At 39.4% G+C, this 19,531-nt stretch overlaps 2 protein-coding genes across 2 annotated transcripts; both read left to right on the top strand.

Annotated features, from left to right (window-relative positions):
- Nucleotides 1–3,277: 3,277 nt before the first annotated feature.
- On the top strand, nucleotides 3,278–8,207 carry LOC116250714 (U-box domain-containing protein 3). The gene is made up of 2 exons (XM_031624563.2): nucleotides 3,278–3,660; nucleotides 7,131–8,207. The coding sequence occupies exons 1-2, from the start codon at nucleotides 3,362–3,364 to the stop codon at nucleotides 7,972–7,974; spliced, it is 1,143 nt and encodes a 380-aa protein (XP_031480423.1). The 5' UTR covers nucleotides 3,278–3,361; the 3' UTR covers nucleotides 7,975–8,207.
- A 4,913-nt stretch (nucleotides 8,208–13,120) lies between these two features.
- On the top strand, nucleotides 13,121–18,138 carry LOC116251005 (uncharacterized). The gene is made up of 2 exons (XM_031625055.1): nucleotides 13,121–15,195; nucleotides 17,725–18,138. Exons 1-2 carry the CDS (start codon nucleotides 13,249–13,251, stop codon nucleotides 17,821–17,823), a joined length of 2,046 nt encoding a protein of 681 aa, XP_031480915.1. The 5' UTR covers nucleotides 13,121–13,248; the 3' UTR covers nucleotides 17,824–18,138.
- Nucleotides 18,139–19,531: the final 1,393 nt, after the last annotated feature.

The following is a 19,531-nucleotide window of genomic DNA, read 5'->3' as shown; positions in this document are numbered from 1 at the left end:
ACTAATTCGTATGAGCCAAAGATGGTGATGTTTTCACTAATTCGTATGAGCCAAAGGTGATTTTGCAAAGTCAAGAGGAAAAGCCTTCCCGTGTTGGGCGGTCCATCTTTTCATAGGTGAACCGCGTGTAGTGTACGTTGGTTAATCCCAAAGTTTCATTTCTCGTCGTGGTAGTTTCTTTTAAACTGAGACGTTTTGATAAAGTTATGCATTAAATGCATGATTAAATGTTCTGCGGCCTTGAAAGCTTCTAAGGCAGTTTGATAGTGATTTCAATAAAGCACAAATTCTCAATCGCATAATTTTGATGTATACTATGGAAAATTGAGGGCGTAATGAATGAAAATGCTCGCACTACATCAATATTTGACAGTTTAGAAATTTACAACTTCGTCTAAAAAAGTTTTACCCAGATGATGATATTAACAATCAAAACTATTCTTAACGATGAAATTGACACTTTTAGTCCAGATCACATGTGAAACAATAAAGCTTGGTGCATATCATTCAGTTTTCCTACCATATAACTTCATTTTTGTTTGCACATTAACATCAAATCTAAAGTTCTTTGTCTTATATCTGTTTAACCTTTGAGCATAGGTGTTTCCAACACGCCATATGCTTGTGACCATGGCAGTTACCAAATTTCATTCCATTTGCAGAGTAGATACAAAAGAGAACGCCGTCCCCTTTCCTTTCCCCATTTTGTAAACTTTCCCTTCCCCAGCAATCTTCCCCATCCCTTTGAACACCGTCTGTGTAGTTTGAACAATTTTGTGATGAAATCTGAACTACATCCCTCAATGAAATCTTAGTGATGGTAGACGTGGGACCTCACGCACATGCGGTGGCTTACACGCATGGTCCACATTCATCAGCAACTTCATTTAATAGACTACCAAAATTAAGTGCATGTAGATGCTTTTGTCATGTTCATGAAAGTGGGTCAAATTCAGTTGGATGTCATGTTAGATACACTACTGAGAATGCCATCTAAATTCAGCACTGGACTCAACTAGTGGGCTCCTTGCTGGGTTTGCATTTATACTTGCTAGTTATAATAAGGATCCAAAGTTAGTTCTAGTTGGCAATCTTAGTATTGTAGATGGAAAAGGAGCCAAAAAGAACCAAGTCAGCCTCGTCTGGACTCATAAATAACTTGTGAAACTATTCATTGATTGCGTACATACTTGGTGATCATAAATGAGTCCAAACTTGATCATAAATGAGTTCAACTCTTTAGCAAGATTTATGAGCTGATCACACATCTAAATGTATGTTCACAGTTCATGTAAGTAGCAGGCTTTCGATAAAAATCCAAATTCTTTATCCTTTTCTCACGCCTAGCAAAAGCCTTTTGGCTTTGGATAAGAATATTTGGAATATAAAAATTTAAGGAACAATTGATATTTAAAAGAACTTACTCGAATCGAATTTATCTACCGGATGAGAATCGTTTTGGACAAATATATTTTTAATTCCTACGCTACCTTTTTGGCTTTGCTTTGGAGGAAAATTCCTCCGACTATAGCTTTTTATGGGTATGGTTTATAACGTTAAAAATTGGAATTTAGTGAATTTTCTTTTCCCTCAGTCGCTTTTGAAAGCAAGACGATTTTTATATACGAATAGTTTCTTTCCTTTTTCACGTTTTCTTGACTCACCAACTCTAAACTATCTTCCATTCTTGTCGGCAGCTGCTCTTTGCTGTTTGCTTTTTTATTTATTTTTTCAATAATGTTACACTTTGTTGAAGTGGGAGACTACGTCACCAAGGACAATAATGCAATATGAACAGATCCAACTGCGTTCATCATGAATGCTTTTCAGATATGGACATCGACTTTCCTGGATCCGGGTCCAATTAACATCACAATTTTCTCCAGGAGCTAATATTTGGGTCCATATCAAAGTATCGAGCTTGGTATTGTATTAATTGAAACTGGTTGTTTTCAGCAGTTTCTTTAGCAGACCTCATGTTTCTTTGTAGTTGGATCTGGGTCTCCATGTCCCACACCCTTTTGCAACAAGTTGAACCCATATCTGGTAGGTTCCTATCCAACATGAGCCCTAGGGATGGAAAATGTGCAAGCCGAGCTCTAGCTCGGCTTGATCGCATATTGATTGGCTCGAGCACGAGTCGAGCTTTTTGAGGTAGCCTCAAGCTCTACTAGATTGAACTCAATCCAGCTTGTGTAACTCGAACTCGAGTCATTTATAACTCGAGTTTTAGCTCACATTGGAGTAAACTAGTCGAACTCGAATCAAACTTACACGAGTGACTTGGGTCTGAGTTAGCTCGACTTGTTGCGGCTTTTAGAAACATGGACTTGGTTTTGAGTGATATTGGTGAGCTAAAAGCATCGATAGATTTTGGATATAAAATCTGAACCAGGTCCGGCGGAAAATTTATTTTTCACCCGATTTGATCCTATTCATTAGTATTAAGGGGGGTTACGTTTGGCATGAAAATTGAAATTGTGTTTGGAGTGATATTTTTCCGGGTGCTGGTAGCTATTTGGATCTTCGTATTTCTTCGGATCCGGATTTGGAATGTAATCCGGCTGCACTGACACCTTATAAACGCTCTGCTAACGAAGCCCTGCCGACAAGTACTCTTTAACCTGAAATATCATAGTCGCACGGATATATATAGTTCAAAGAATATAATGCTTAAATAAATATGAAAATTATCGTTTATGCAAAATTATGTTTATTTGGAAATCTGAAATACAAGTTAATAGTTATATTTTAAATTATAAATAAAGTTGATCTCACAAATTGCTTCAAATAGTTCTCTTATAATCGTCTTTTATGGTTGGAAAAATTAAATTATATTCAGATATAATGTTGGCCGAGATTTTGGATCTTTGGCAATTCTTGCATATAAAAGCAGCAGCTTCTGATAGCCTCTTATTTTTGTGGCCAGGCGTCCATTAAACTTATATAAAGCCGAAAACCTCACAATGTTCTTGAAAAATATTCGTTTCTGAAAATATCATGGATTATTTTTTGACAATCTTTAAATTTACTCCCATATATTATAATAGTAAAATAAGTAGGGAATAGTTCGAAAAGCTTTTTGTCGGCAGAGGTTCCCAGATAACGAGGAGTCTTAACAATTAATTTCTCCTGATGCATTTAACGATTTCCTTGAGTTAGGGGCTCTTCCGAGTCAATTAGAGTAAAAAGGGAGTGTTATGGGAAATTTCTTGCAAGAAGGAGGGTGGGACACTGGGACGTATAAAGTGATGGAGGAAGCGTGGGAGAGAGCAGGCCGAGAGAGAGAGATAGAAGAAGTGAGAGGGAGAAGGGAAGGGAAGGAAGGGGTTTGGGAGGGACGAGGGAAGACGGAAGAGAGATGGGACATCTTCTTCCTATCCGCCCGGACGAGGAGGAGGACGACGCCGAATCGTGGAGCCTCAAGAAGCAGGCCCTGATTCAGGACGCCGCCCGGAACCTCTTCAACGGAGGGCTGGAGCAGCGGATTCAGGCGGCCAGGGACATACGGAAGCTTGCCAGGTCCTCCGTCAGAACCAGATCTAGCTTCGCGGCCGCCGGCGTCATCCCCCCGCTCATCTCCATGCTCAATTCGTCGGAGATCGACGCCAAGGAGGCCTCGTTGCTCGCCCTTCTCAATCTGGCCGTTCGCAACGAGCGGTAAGGGCTCATCCCCTTCCCCTTTTGGTTTTCTCTTTGTGGGCAGACCTATGATTGGGACTCCCCCGTCCCCCCCATCATCATCGTCATCATTTTCTTGTTTTTGTGTTGAAACAGCAGAGATGTCCTTTTGATTGTTATTTTTGCATCTCACTTGCTTTCTTCCTCCTTTTCTCTTGCTGAATCTGAGGGTGGTGCCCTTTTATATCTACTTTTGAAGTGACCAGTATTCGTGTATTCGAGTTTACGTCGGCAGTGGCTGTAGTCAGGAGAAGTCGGGTTATCTTTCTGTTAGCTGTCGTTCAGGATGCTTATATCTTTTCTGGAACTGCCCAGTCTTCTTTATGTTACTGTGCTTGTCATCAGCAGGATAATAGCGAGTTAGAACCGTAGCTTTCTTCAGCTTGCCTGAAATGATTGAAGGCTCTGTTCTCTCTCGTTTGTTGACCTAATTTCGTTTGCCTTAATTATTTTCTCCGGGAAATTGAGGAACGCTGTTTTCTTCCCTATCTGAAGCCATTAGCATCTTATCATCACTTTTTTGAAATGTCTGCAATTGCTCAACATTTCTTCGGTGGAAGTGTGCTTCGTTCTTCATCCTGTTCACTTATCCTACTGTCCTACGATTAGGATAATAACAAGCTTAAGTGTTCAGAATGATATTTTTTCGGCACTCTTACCATCGACAACACCGTTCTTTTACTCTGCTGCATGTCGAATTGTATGTTTGCAACTTCTTCTGGTGTTGCTCGTTATGGTCGACACTTTCGTCGCCCATAGCACCAGTTGCAGGAACTCCTATGTAACTTTTTGCCTTTTTTCCTGAATCCATTTAAATCATCTCCTTTTTCTGCTTTCATCATCCGAATTTTTTTTAAAAAAAAAAATTATGGTAGGCATATAATAGTCATCCAAGTGCTCTTGGATGAAGTTCCAGTATTTTTGCCGTTATGTTGGCATTATTGGCCTTCTCTTGTTTTTATATCTGATATTTAGATGTCTTCGAATTCTACTATTGAGCTAGATTATTCCAGAAGCCTTTTTCGCTGCTTCTAAAGCATTGTCTTTATAATGGAGAGTTTTCTTTTCCTCATCTGAAGAGTGTACAATAACTAGACTAAAATATAACGTCATCTTTTTCTCTTAGAGGTGTGAATTTATGACTGTATCTCTGCTGTGAAATTGTGATTTTGCTGATGCTTGGCTCATTCAGGTTCCATTAGATGATTTCCTTGAGGTTTCCATGTTTATGCATTTGTCTTTTTAGTGACATGATTGCTGTTTGTTGTCACTTGTCAGTGTTAGATGATGTGAATATGTTCTTTGGTGTGTCACATCACTTGAGGACTTGATTATTTCCTTTTGTTTCCACTTGTGCTTTTTACCTTGCTACCGAGTGTTTATAGCATTTTCAGGTCATTCTGATTATGTCATGACCGAGTTTCTGTACAATTTTTTTGTTTGTTTTTACTTTTCTTGTTGTGAAGGTATGTTTCTCTCTGTGTCTCTAGGTTTTTCTTTTCCCTTTAGCATATGGCTTAAATAACTCGTGATTTATTTTTTTTGTATTCTATGATTGAATATTTTCCTTTTTGTCATTAAATTCAGGATGATGGGTCTAACCTTACACTACATGCATGTGTGTGTTGGGGTTTGGTGGGAGTGTTCTCTCTCTCTCCTTTTTTTTTGGGTGGGGGGGGTGGTGGGGGAGTGGGGGTGTTGGGGTTGGTGGTTGGGGGACGTTTACATTTATTCTTACTGGCTACTGCTGTTACATGTGTTAAGGCACCTTAGTGCTGCCCATAATAAGGATCTCGGTCATGTCTCAATCCTGATGTAGCTTACCATCTTATTATTGGGTTGATAAATTGGTTTGTTCCACGTTCCTGCCACAGTACGATAACAAAAATCTGGTAACTAAAGCTCTTCACTTCTTTCAACTTGAACGTCTAAACTCTAAAGTCCAAAGTCCAAACTCATACCAGGTGAACGGGGCATTTTATTGGTGACATATCTGATCATCCTGCCCTATACTTTTGTGCAGCATGGTCATACAAGTGTTCTATATGCATCGGGACCATCCGAATGGAATTTTATTCACATGAACTCCATTTGGAGCTTGAGCATGTAACTTGAGCATTCCGTGGCTGATCTTTTGTGGAACAAGCCAAATGAAGATATTAATTTGCCACTGCTTCCCTAGCGAACTTGGCAGGAGTAAAAAATCTTGATCTAAGAGGTTGACTATATATTATCTAGTGAAAAAATCATAAACATTTGATAAATTAACATAGGCGGGAAGTAGAATTGAACCAGTGGCAGGAGGATTTGAGGCCTCTGCTCTACCAGCTGAACTATTCTGGTTCAGGAACTTTTTTGAAATGAAAGAAGGAGCTTGCTATCCCCTTGAAGGTAGGGCTTATGTGAGGATAAAATTGATCTTATCTTTACCTTGCTGTAGATGTTTACAAATCTTAATTTGCAGTCTGTTAGATTCAAGTCATCCCAGTTCATCATCATCCCTTTATCAGTCCTTATCCCAAGTAAAAGAATTGTGTTTACTGGTTTTCTTTATCTGTTCCTATTCTAAGTTGGTGCAACCTTAGATACCTTGTGATCCTTCATGTCACCTTCAATCGCTTCTATCTTGGTCTTCAACAGTCTTGTGATTAAGCTGCATGTCTAGCACTTAGAACTGCCTAGCTGGGGCATCTAGATCACCTTTTTTTATTTATTTTTAATGTATTCATGCAATTTATCTTTTTGCTCCATGCAGATATTGGTGCTCTATGCACTAGTTAGCGTTTGGACTGTAGGTCCCAGTTATCCTTTTATTTTTCGTCTAATGCCTCTACATGTTCTTATGATGTGTGCGTTTCACGAATGGGTACATCATGTCAGAGGTTGGTTCTGCATTATGCAGTCCATTTTTGTTGCTTTTCAGTTGTGCAACGTTCAAAATAAGAGATAGTGAATGTGTCCTTTTAATTTGAGGGCCTTTGCACACGTTTGTCTTTGAAGTCCAGCTGTAGACTTCCACTTCCATCTGTATGGTTGTGTAAATATTGTTAATTTCCTGCTTGGGGTAGTAGTTTGGGAATTAGGTTTTTTTATCCATACTTCTTCTCCCATCTGCTAAATATCAGTGATAATGTTTTATTCTCTCCATGCATGGGAGGAAAAAGAATTCATCTAATTCAACTGTATCAAATTATCAATCTATCTACAAAAGAAATTTGATGAGCCACTCTTATCTGAATTTTGTGCAGAAATTTGCTAAATTTAGTGTTCAGTTGCTTGGATTCTTGATGTGATTCTCCGTCATCAAGTTTTTTGAAATCAGTATCGTAAATATTGATTTTTGAACGGCATTTTGAAGCCTTGTCGTTTAGAAACAGTATGGTTATTGAATTTCTCTTTTCCATCCTTTGATTTATTGATTGTTATTTTGCTCTCATTTTTCTTTTCAGGAACAAGGTCAAGATCGTGAAAGCTGGAGCTGTTCCCCCACTTATTGAGCTTCTGAAACTTGAAGACGGTGGTCTGAGAGAGTTGGCTACAGCTGCAGTTCTTACACTTTCAGCCTCTCCTGCCAATAAGCCAATTATCACAGCTGCTGGGGCTGCTCCACTTTTGGGCCGAATTCTCAACTCTGGAACTGTTCAGGGCAAGGTGGATGCCGTCACTGCCCTTTACAACCTCTCCACGTGCACAGAGAATCAAATCCCCATTCTTGACTCTGGGGCTGTCTTCCCTCTCATCAGCTTGCTCAAGGAATGCAAGAAGTACTCCAAATTTGCAGAGAAAACTACTGCTCTGTTGGAGTCTTTGTCACATACTGAAGAAGGAATAATTGCGATCGCATCATCAGAAGGTGGGATACTGGCATTGGTGGAAACCATTGAAGATGGATCGCTTGTCAGCACAGAGCATGCAGTTGGCGCGTTGCTTGCCCTGTGCCAGAGTTGCAGAGAGAAATATAGGGAGCTTATCCTACAGGAAGGTGCGATCCCTGGACTCCTCCAGCTGACAGTGCAAGGGACAGCAAAGGCCCAACACCGAGCACGAGCCCTTCTCGAACTGTTAAGGGATACCCGTGAGCCGAAGCCATTGTCATCGGCTGAGATCGAGACTATTGTGTATGACATTGCTGCCCGGGTTGATGGTGCAGAGAAAGCAGCAGAAACTGCAAAGAGGTTACTGCAAGACATGGTCAAGCGGAGCATGGAGCTAAGCATGAGTAGCATTGAACAGAGGGCTTTCTCATGCACGCCATCTGATTCATCGTCCTCGTCAGAGATGCCATCTTCATGATCGCCATCTACATTCGTCGTTCTCAGGAAGGAGTCCCAGTGCCTATGTAGCCAGCCCAGGCCGACAATGGTTCGGTATCAGGAGACTGGTAAAGGCATGTACATTTTTTTTTTTTCTGTTCTCAGTCTGCAGGCAGCCATGTCAGAGTTTCCATGTTGTACATGTATAGGAAAATGCTGCTCTTTGGTTTGTCCACAGGAATCTTAAGATGTAGCTCTTGCCTGTTGAAAGTCTCTCCATCTCTCTCTCTCTCTCTCTCTCCCCGGACGCCTGTTTTGACCAGTGTTGTAAAAGCCATACGATTCACGCCTTACGACATTTTTACAAGAAAACGCCTCAAAGCTAAGGGGTGAGGCGCAGCTACGCCTCAGGCATGTCTTTTTTTTTTTTTTTATAAAGTTTAAAAAACTTAAAGAAAAGAAGAAGAAAATGGCTGATGGATTTAAGCAATGGTATAATGTCTAGATTTTGTTATTGAAGAGAGAGACTGAGAGAAAGGGAAAAAAATTCCTGCTACAGAGGTCTACCTTTGCCAGCAGCCGGCTGCTGCCCTGAGGTCTCTCTCTTTCTCCGACTTTATGCTCGGAGCTTGAAGGCTGCAGGGGGGCCATGGCAGCACTGGCCATGGCCGACTCTCTCTCTCTCTCTGTGCAGGCATCGCCGATTGAGGGCTGGGTTTCATGCCCTCCTCTCTTACTTTTCTGTTTGCTTAAATTGCTCATGCACACTTGGGCTTTTACAACCATTGAATTAATTCCTTTCCCAAGCGTTCCCTCTTCCTAAGCTTATGCAGACGACCCTTAAGTAAAAGCCTTTCAAACAAAAGAAATTGTTTTCAGTATTAAAACCTCAGGTTAATTGTAGACCTGAGGTAGGACTAGATTAGCCTTTGAAGATCTCCACAGAAAATTAACTTAGACTGCACATAATCTGATGTTATGAGCAGTGAATCCTGATAATCTAGTGTGTCATTTAGGCTTTTTTTGATACTATCTAGATTCTCTTTCAGCTAAGTTGGAATCTAGAACCAAAAAACGAAACAAGATAATTAAGAAAGCATAATTCCTGCAATTAAATGAAGAAATGCAAAGGAAGCAGCAAGGGCTCCAACTAACCTACCGACTGATCTTGTATGATCAATACCATTTTCAATGATTATTAATTGTTGACTCAGTGATGTTAAACTTCAATCAGCATTTCCTAATGTTATTACAGATTTCAGAAATGTTGCCTTCGTTTTTAGATTTTACGATGATTGAAATTTGTTTAGCGTCGCTTAGGCCTTAATTACACATTCTAGGATATGGTTTGATAATACTGGACATCAATTCTTTCGCTTGGATTACCTAATATGCTCTTACTTTTTTTTTTTTTTTTTTTTTTTCAAATTTCTTGTTATGTTTACAGTCATTATATAATTTACAAATTTGGTATGTCCTCGCTTTTTCGCCTTGGTTTTGACAGAATATCATAGCTAAAATAGTCAAACCTTTAAAGTCTCAAGAAAAAACTATTGAAAATCTAATATTATTTAAATTCATCAGAACATTGACTAAGATATTCTGCGTATGATGATGTTGTTACTAATGGAATGTGTTCTGTGAGACGATTGGCTTGGATTCCGAATTCAATTTTAGCCCAATTATCTTAAATTCACACTTCATATATGAAGTTGATCGTTAAATATGCTTATATGCTCTATCAAATACAATTTGAATTCGAATCAAATGTCTCAAACCCGATCCAGGAACATACAAGTGTCGATCCAAATTTTTGTCTTCTTTTCATCATACGATTTTTCTAATGGTTAGTTCAAGCGTTTGGATCCACAAATTCAAAATCCAGAGAATTATTTTTCAATTGTACACAGCCTTTTGTCTCGTTCTCCATGTGGTCGCTATCCAAGAATAAATGGCTTGACCCACAAGTCAATGATAGTTAACTTTGCTTCTTGAGGCCATTATGCTGCCACATTATAGTTTCAGAAATATCAGCGATATCTTGGCGCTTTGCAAGACAAAAGGAAGACGAACTTTTAAGTGTTGAAGGCTCAAAGTTGTCGGTGTAACGAGAGGAACCATGGCGGTCTGATCAGCCGCGACGGTTTCATTATCAACAGTTTGATTCTTATGGTGCTAAATTGCACCAACTAGCAAGTGAAAGATCACATACCCATCTGAGTTCCATTGATCTAAACAGTTAGTTGATCTGATCACATGGAATAGATCCACCGTCCATTTGGTATGAATTCATTGTGTTTGTTTCTTATCTTCTTGGCCTTTGATATCTGAAACACAAAAAAAAAATCCTTACAGATGTTGGATCCCGGCAATTCGAGTTTCGATCCGAAGTAGAACAACCATGTAGATCACATCCATATGGCTGAAATTGGTTCAAGCAACTCGAAACATTGATGTTCTTATCATAAACTTGCAGGCAATAGTTGCATTGGATCCCTGTTTCCATCGTCAATCTAAGCCTGAATTATGCAGAAACCAGACATGACATTTGGAAGTATCTGATTGTTTGAGATTGAATACAAGGGAGATGGGTCGATTAGAAGAAAAGTAGTAATTGGTCACATGGACCACATCTACTGGCATTGGCCCCATGGCCAGCTGATCAATCATTTCCACAAACTACAGTGGACGGATAGCTCGTTTTAGAGTTTGTGTATATGTGATTTCTGCGGATGCAAATGGATCAGGATTCAACTCGCAACCATGCTGGATGAGATCCAAAAACAGATATGGATCATGTTCTGGATTGGATTTGGTTTGGGATGACATCAATTGGGTCCAGCCCGAATTCTATGTTCCATCACTGGATCCAATAAAAGAAGGGAAAAACTACCAGGTCTTCAAATGTAAAGAGTGAGTTTTGATCAGAACTCAAACAAAGCTAGATAGATGTACAGGTCTTGGCCCAAACCAGGTTCATGTCCGAGATTCCCATTTGTCATATCCAAGTTCAATTAGAAAGCATATTTCTGGGTCTTGTATTTTAGATCTCATCCGAGTACCAGATACCGGATTGGGAATGAGAACTCACTGATCCATGGAGTATAGTGAATCATTATTGCTCCAATTATTTATCTGAATGAGGGGATCCACATAACCACTCCAAAATTTACTTTTTCTCTTTCTTTGGAGGCATATGCACAGTAATTCCAATTAAAAGCTAAGAAGCCCACTTGATAAGGACACCAACGAACCTAAAAGTCAAGAGAAAATATATCCCATGAAGCTCTTTAGTAGGTGCAAGCATTTATCATCCGCACATAATTGTCTGGTTAGTTTGACTGATAAGTGAACTTTGCGCGGCTTCCTTGTCTGCAATTTCTGCAAAGCTCTTGCGATTTTTAAACTCATCCAAGTTTAGGAGATCAAAATCATATCCTTAAGCCTGACTGATAGAAAGGTAATATGATGTTTTATTTTTTCCCATTAATGCTAGAGTCAGAAGAGATTATGCATGCCAATATCACGTGTTCCAGGTATCTTTGAACTGTTCTTCTGGAACCCACAGTTGAACCCCAAGCCAAGCTGTGCTTTCCTTGCATCACTGAAAACCATTAATCTTCTTTCTAAAAGGGCATAACTAAAGCTGCGTTCGCTCTTTATTTCCTGCCTCGCTTTGGGGGATCCAAACCCAAGAATTTTATTCATGCCTTTCATTGATAGCAACAAGTTTGGCAAGACAAGCCCTATACGATCACCTGATAGTTCAATGGAAGTCATTTTACCTTTCTTTTATGGCATTTGTTGATAAGAACATTGTTTTCTTATAGCACATTTTTAAGAACACAGTGTCCCTGTTTCAAGAAACATGATATAATTATATCCAACTTTATGATTGATAAATTTACAAACATATGCGATCGTATAACAGAAAAACATAATGCTATTCCAATATGTATTTTAAGAATGCATTGTTCTTTTTTATCAAACACCATCTTACACTTCGATTAGGCCACCTGGTGTTTTTTTTTTCATGTGAAGAGAGTTACACACTAGCTTAAGAGATACTCTCCAAAAATGTAGGGAAAATCATGACTGTTTTACTTTTCATTTCCCCTTTCCGTATCAGTTCTGCAATTTAAAAGATGATGCCCAAGAAAGAAAATGTACAGTTCAGCTATTAAAATCTCGATAATCTTCAATCCAAAGCCCATTCTGCATCATTGGTGCTAATAATTAGGCTGCCCATGCTTCCTTTTCTTCGGAAAAAAATATTTCTCGAGGGAAAGAACTTCCTTTTCTGGTGTTTTTTTTTTCATGTTAAGGGAGTTACACACTAGCTTAAGAGATGCTCTCCAAAAATGTAGGGAGAATCATGTACGTTTTGCTTCTCGTTTCCCATTTCTGTATCAGTTCTGCAATTTAAAAGATGATGCCCAAGAAAGAAAACGTACAGTTTAGCTATTAAAATCTCGATCATCTTCAATCAAAAGGCCTTTTTCAAGTTCTGCCCCCTTGGCCTTTGCCAGGGAGGCGAAGCTCTTATTGCCTCGCAAATGCAGCCCCTCTGCATCATTGGTGCTAATAATTTAGGCTGCCCATGCTTCTTTTTCTTCGGAAAAAAATTATTTCTCGAGGGAAAGAACTTCTTCCATAAGAAAAAACGGTCTTAAAAGTTTTTCACACCTGCCCATTAAATGCAGGATGTTCATTTTCTTGTGAAAATTGAGTGACAACTCATCTTATGAGGGAAAAATTTCTCTTGAAAAGGACTCTTGAGGTGTTGTTTAGTTTGACCTGTTTTTCTTTTTAATAGTCGAATTAAGGTCTGCGCGGACCACTAGGATAAAATGGAGAAAAAGTGTGGAGAACATATTGACTTGAGTTAATAGAATTTGATTAAAGTCTTGAATTTAACACTTCGTGTTTTCTTTTTATCAGCAATTTGACCTCAAATGCTCATTTATTTTAATCAAACATGCGTTAGTTAAGAGAAATAGAATTTTGGTTTTTTCGTTCTTTCTTTCCAATCAAACACACATACAATGTTCTATCACCAAAGGAGTTTTGATACAATTTTTAAGGTATTTTAATCACTTCAACGGTCAAAAATCCGAAAAATCACCCGCCAACAGCCTGGGAAACCACCACACGCCCCCTCACTTCGGATAAAAGCCCTCCAAAAACCCCTCTCCGGCTCTTCCCCTCTCTTTCTCTTCTTTTACATTTCAAAATTCTCTCTCTATCTCATCCCTGGCCTTCAAAAAATTAGGGTCTCTCCGGCTCTGCCTCTGGTGGGTGCAGGCATTTCTCAATGGCCACCATGGATCTCGTTCCTTACAGAGACTCTAATTCTGAGGCTTCTCCGTCTCCCCAAAACCTCCCGTGGCAAGAGATGTTCCGATCTGCATCGGTCAGGAGGCCCCCCGGTCTGCCCACCACCGCTGCCGCTGGTACATCTAAAGGCGGCACGACCGCGGAAGCCGAAACCTCGCCGGAGGCCAAACCTCCCCCGCCGGAATGTCCCCCATCTAAACATGCTTCTTCTGCCCTTACCACTAATCCCCAACTCTCTCTGGCCCTCTACATCGCAATGGCTCACGCGGGCCTCGTACTTGGCATCGTCCTCCTTTTCGGCATCGCCAAACTGCTCGAAGAATATCTCCGCCCGATCGCCTGGGCGGTGCTCTGCTCGATGCCTCTTCGAGAGATCCAGTCGTCTCTCGAGGATTTCTGGACGTACCCACTGAATCTGGGTGTGTTGGAGACCGCCCTTGCCGTGCCGGTTGCCATTTTTCGGGCGTCCATGTCGACCATGATGGATATGGCGGTTGTGGGGCGCCGGATGGTCCTCTGGAGATCGGCTGTGGATCGCCGGGAGAGACGGAAAATTGGGTTCTCGAAATTGGTGCAGTGGTTAGTCTCTTTCGGCTTCTTCTTGTTTATGTATGAATGGTTTGGTGTGGGCGCAGTATTGGCTTTTGCATTTTTGGGGTTTCTGGCAACTAAAGTTGGGATCATTAACGCGGAGTCCTCTTGTACTTCAACACTTTCTGCGATATACTCAGTTCGAAAGAGCCGGAGTTTGTCGAAGAAGGGGATTCTTAGTAGGGTTAGTAGGAGTCTGACCTCTGGGATTCTGAGCAGGCTGAAAACCATTGTTGCATTAGGCTTGATTTTGGGTTTCATTTTCGGTGTTCTTTTTGGTGGATTGTTCTTCTCATACAAGATCGCAGTTGAGGGAAAAGAGGCAGTAATTTCTCTGAAAGTTCATATGCAGGAGAATGACTACGCCGAGAAACTCGGGATCAAACAATGGATGGAAGAGAATGACGTGCCTAAATTGATGGATACCTATACTTCTAAATTCTATGAAATGGTCTCAGAACAGATTGATTTGTTAGCAGCACAGTATAATTTGACAGAGTTTGTTGACGGTTTCAAGCATTTCATGAACAAAAGCAACACTGAACTAGTGGACTCGGGTGCGCCAACGGTACAACAGCATCACTACGTTGAGAAACTTCACATTATTAGTACTCATGCTCAGAACCGGGAGTGGAAGGGGATATATATGCAGTTGAGTGAGATGCTTCACGAATTATTAATGACAAGAGAGGACTTGGTCGACAAGGCGAAAGCGTTTGCCCTTGAAGGAATTGATGTCATGAAGCGTGTTTTCGACAGTAGCAAATCTGTTCTTGGTGGGGGTGCAAGTTTCTTGGTCTCGATCGTTCTTTCCATATTTTCGGGTGCTGCCAATTTTTTAAACTTCATCTCGCACTCCATCGTGTTCTTTTGGCTTCTTTACTATCTGATTACTTCAGAATCGGGTGGGGTAATGGATCATGTTCTTGGCATGCTTCCTGTCTCAATGACTACAAGAAGGCAATGTGCCGAAGTGCTTGATCATGCTATCAGCAGTGTGCTTCTGGCTACAGCAAAGGTTGCATTCTTCCAGGGGTGTTTCACATGGCTTCTCTTTCGTTTTTACCAAATACATTTTCTGTACATGTCCACGGTGATTGCATTAGTTAGCCCTTTGCTGCCAATATTTCCATCTTGGATTTCCTCAATTCCAGCAGCTGCTCAGTTGGTTCTGGAAGGGAGATATATCGAAGCGGTCATCATATCAGTTGCCCATCAAGTGCTTATGGATTTTGGGGCTTCTGCGATTCAGGAAGATATTCCTGGGCAAAGTGGGTATCTAACTGGACTTAGCATACTTGGAGGAATGGCATTGTTCTCGTCTGCTCTGGAGGTACGCTTCCTACTTCCCTGAAAGTATCGAACTTACTCTTTTAATCCTTTGTTGTTTTTGTACACCCTTTATCTTTATCTTCATAATTTACACACTTTTGATCCTCTGTCTTTCGTTTAAGGTCTTACACAATTCAAATTATTCTGTAAGTTGAAATGCCCCGGAAACAAGCTGATTTACAAATTGATATGTTGTAAATGCATGACCCATTCGTGGATATTTTCCACAGTAGGTGTCACAAATCAAGCTTCAGGCGATAACTATAGTTGAGTAAATGAAAATATGCGGAAGGTGCAGAAATAACCATTCTCATTGAAATGATTGCCACGAGCATATGGTCAAGTAAAGCCGCTATGTTTTTGTGCAATTTTATCAACACGATTTTTATGCAGTATCCAACATGTGTTGAACTGAACCCAGTTGAAGTCCACAAAATCTGGCTATTGAACCTTATAATTAGATCCATCATGAGGTAACTGGAAACCTGGAGACCGTTGGCTGAGCATGAGAGACAAGTTTTGAGAGCCATAAAGAGCCTAAATCTAGGGCAATGGCAGATAGCATCTAATCTTGGGTTCTAACTTCTAACAAACCACACACACCAGAAACAAGGTGTATTTATACTGTTCACACAATGTAGGTGCACCTTAAACAATACGTAAGAGTCTGTTCAAGGAGTTTGCTGCACCCATATCTTACATGCACTGGGGGCTCCAACTGTATCTTACCAAATTCTGTTGTCAACTGACATTCAGAAAACTACATATAAGCAAATTAGATTTGTCTGTGTCTCAAGTTTTGGTTGTTAAGTGAGTCATAAATTCATAGCCTCATTACTTTAGTCTCATAGTAATCTATTATTTTGCTTTGATATGTACAGTTTACATTCTGCTCATTGTCACAAATATTACTCAAGTTCTGTATTAATCAGGAAGTCTGTTTTTTTTTTAAAAAACTCAGAAATTAAAAAAAATTAAAGAATAATAGAAACCAAATTAGATTTGTCTGTGTCTCAAGTTTTGGTTGTTAAGTGAGTCATAAATTCATAGCCTCATTACTTTAGTCTCATAGTAATCTATTATTTTGCTTTGATATGTACAGTTTACATTCTGCTCATTGTCACAAATATTACTCAAGTTCTGTATTAATCAGGAAGTCTGTTTTTTTTTTAAAAAATTCAGAAATTAAAAAAAATTAAAGAATAATAGAAACATTATGAAGATATTAAAAGAAACTCAAAAGTTTAATATTAAAAAATTATTTTTGTTTGAAAACATGATGTTTTCAAAATATCACATTTTTTTTCAAATTTTTTTGTTTTTCTTTATTTTCCCTTTTTGTGCTTTATGGAAAGACACTGAAACTTGCGTCAGCAGTTTTGGTTTTGATATTAAATGCTGAGAACAAGTGGATTATGCCATCCACATCATTAAGCTGCAGCAGAGTTTGGCTGCTCCTCCCGAGTCTGATCACATGGATGTGGGTGGACTATCCAAATCTATATGCTTGTGGGAAAATAAATCACTGAAATTTGATGTGTAGGTCAGATCTTGACATCATCGTCCTAAAATGTTGATTTTGGCAATTTTTTAGGATCAGATATATATGTAGGACTTTTAGTGTTTCTGAAACAAATAGTTTGCAGTCTGTAAACATCCTGTGATTAGATTTGTCAAACATCATAGGAGTAAAGCCAAAAAGTCGGACCACTAAAACAGTGGATAGCCAAATTCATGAATATATATGTAATATGTATATGCCCTTGCAGCCATTTTTTTTTAAAATGCTTTACACCTCATTGCACCAGCATCCAAATCCATACTTGCACAGTTACATCTGTATTATATGTAAGTGTCACTGCACCTTAGTTTTTGAAAATGATTTGACTCGATTTGACTGCGCCTGCACCCGTATTACACCTGTACCCATGTGACGTAAACCTGTAGTAACTCACCGAGTAATTTACCCTACCACAGTGGAAGTATATACTGTGATATAAAGGGGAAGTATAAACTGCACAGATCTTGGTCTTGCGACATTTGGAGCCTGTATTTTCATTGCCCACATGGTACTAAAGATTCCAACTGAGCCAATCAGTAAATAGAACGAAAATGGATGACCTAGGCAGCTTACTAAATTACAAAACAGGATTTGTCCTGTTAGATCCAATGAAGTATTCACTTTTAATTTCGATGCGGGATTGCCATTATGGCACTTGACATTCTGAGAAGTGTGCTATACTTTGTATTAACTGCATTGGATTTTGGGTTATTCAGCTTCTAGTTCACAGTATCTAAGTTTATGAATTGACTTGTATGGAAGCTGGGATGTGCAAGTGACATTAATGTAGTATTAAGTTTGACCATTTTCTTTTTGTCATCCAAGTTTCTATACTTGGTGATTACCTGGTTAGTTCAAAGCTGTTGAGTGATATATATTTTTTTTGCCGAATCTATTTTTCTGCTTTTGAGCTAAAAATGCTCTTAGCTGTAAACTGTGATTGCTGATGGTTGTTTTTTCTTTGTGCAGGGAGCTATAATGGGCCCACTACTGATGACAGTTATGATAGCCTTGAAAAATTTGTATACTGAGTTCGTGCTGGCTGCGGCTAAGGAAAAGGAACAGTAGTACATATGAAGATGAACCACAGCCCATGTGAAGCATCTATCCGGTGTTTCTGAATTCATTTTTCTTGTTTATTGGATTTGGCTTATTCTTTATGGGGTTGATTTTGTATATTATCTCGTGGTTTTTATCTGCTGTCAAATATATGTCACTTGTATTTTTGGTGCTTCAGTTTCTTGCACTGCTATACTTCTTTGAATAAATGTCAACCGCTTTGTAATAAGTGGTGCCTCTTCTTCTCTCTCAATCCTGAATGCTGGAACAGCCTTGTATTGAAGACAACCACTTTATATAAGAAAAAAGTAATTTCTGCTGTTACCATGCGTCTTTTAAGTAGTAGCCACAGAGGTTACTTTCTGCTTTCTTGCGCATGCAGTCTTCAGGAAACAGTGTTAAAAGGGGCTTCAGTAACTTCTGTGACAACAGTAGCATGCATTACCTTGGGGAACTTACTTGCGAAAAGTATTCCTACACCACACTTTGACTAACTGATCATTTGCAACTCAATGTTTCTTTGACAAGATACCCCAGGACGCGGTTGCTCATCCACGTTAATCGTGGCAGAATCAAAACATATTTGCCGTTCGCACTTGCGGTTGCTTAGTGTATCACTAGCATCAACATGTAGGCTTGCAAATAATCCCTTTTATCGACCGCTAGTGAGGGCAACAAAGGCTTTCTGCATCTGCAGGCAGGCAGAAGGAAAGAGGATGAGGAGGAACGACATTAGAAACGAAAAAGATCACAACGACCTAGAGTAGCAAGACTGTTATGACTAAGCAAGTAAAGGTTATAGAGCATTGTCACCCAAGTTTGTCCAATCTCTTTCCCTCCAATTGCCTTCCTAGAAAACAAAGGTGTTGCTCAAAAATCTTCCTTTTTAGCCCATTTGATGATGACGAAAGAAAAGTTTTCTCCATGGGTTCCCCTTCCAAGGAAGCAGAGGTATCTTGTTTCTGTTATCAGTCGTCTCCGTTTTGGAGTAACTAATTGTGGATATGTGGATAAGTTTTGTGGCTTGAAATCGGTGACGTAAAAACCAATAGAAAAGTTTTCAGGAGATCTATGGACATGCATGAAAGTCACGTGCACCCCATCATCTCATGTGATTCCTGGGAACCTCGCTTTTTGAAGTTTGAACCAAAAGCCATGTGAAATGATAGAAAAGTAAGTTTTAATAGCTCAATCGTCATCAATGCAATCATACATAAAGAAAATCAGGAACTTTTGCGAGGTGAGAGTGGCATGAACAGCATATAATAATAATAGTAGCAGCGGAAACATAGGTTTCCACTCTTATTTATAAAATTAACTCAAAATGGAACAGAATTTTCAAGGTTGTTTTTAAGATTAAGATGGGTAGTGTTCGCTCCCCTTGAATTTACCCGTCTCCGATCGATGAAATTGGAAACACAATGCATGATTCCAAAACTGATTCGTGTTTGTTTAAACAGAGTTGAGTTTCCTATTTCTGCGTCTGAAGGGCATAGATGGATCAAAATTGAAATTAAAACATTATTTTGATTGTTTTTTAAAAGTTGAGGGTTATTTATGTAAACTTTTATAAGAGATTAACAACATCTTTAAAATTTTTTAAAAAAGTAGTGAGACATCAAGGTAATATATATATATTACATGCAATGCAGTTAAATTATGACTATGATGGCATGGTTGAGTAGTTAAAGATGAAAAAAAATGTCCAATACCATTT

Source organism: Nymphaea colorata, chromosome 3 (assembly GCF_008831285.2).
Source record: "Nymphaea colorata isolate Beijing-Zhang1983 chromosome 3, ASM883128v2, whole genome shotgun sequence".
NCBI classification, from domain to species: domain Eukaryota; kingdom Viridiplantae; phylum Streptophyta; class Magnoliopsida; order Nymphaeales; family Nymphaeaceae; genus Nymphaea; species Nymphaea colorata.
The sequence above is the reverse complement of the archived record's forward strand: the minus strand, read 5'-3'. Positions and strand labels throughout refer to the sequence as shown.

Bases quoted from the DNA above. Each gene is read 5' to 3' on its own strand.
- LOC116250714 (XM_031624563.2), top strand. From the start codon at position 3,362: ATGGGACATCTTCTTCCTATCCGCCCGGACGAGGAGGAGGACGACGCC. The intron at 3,661-7,130 runs GTAAGGGCTCAT...TTTTCTTTTCAG, and splicing joins CTGGCCGTTCGCAACGAGCG to GAACAAGGTCAAGATCGTGA.
- LOC116251005 (XM_031625055.1), top strand. From the start codon at position 13,249: ATGGCCACCATGGATCTCGTTCCTTACAGAGACTCTAATTCTGAGGCT. The intron at 15,196-17,724 runs GTACGCTTCCTA...TTCTTTGTGCAG, and splicing joins TGTTCTCGTCTGCTCTGGAG to GGAGCTATAATGGGCCCACT.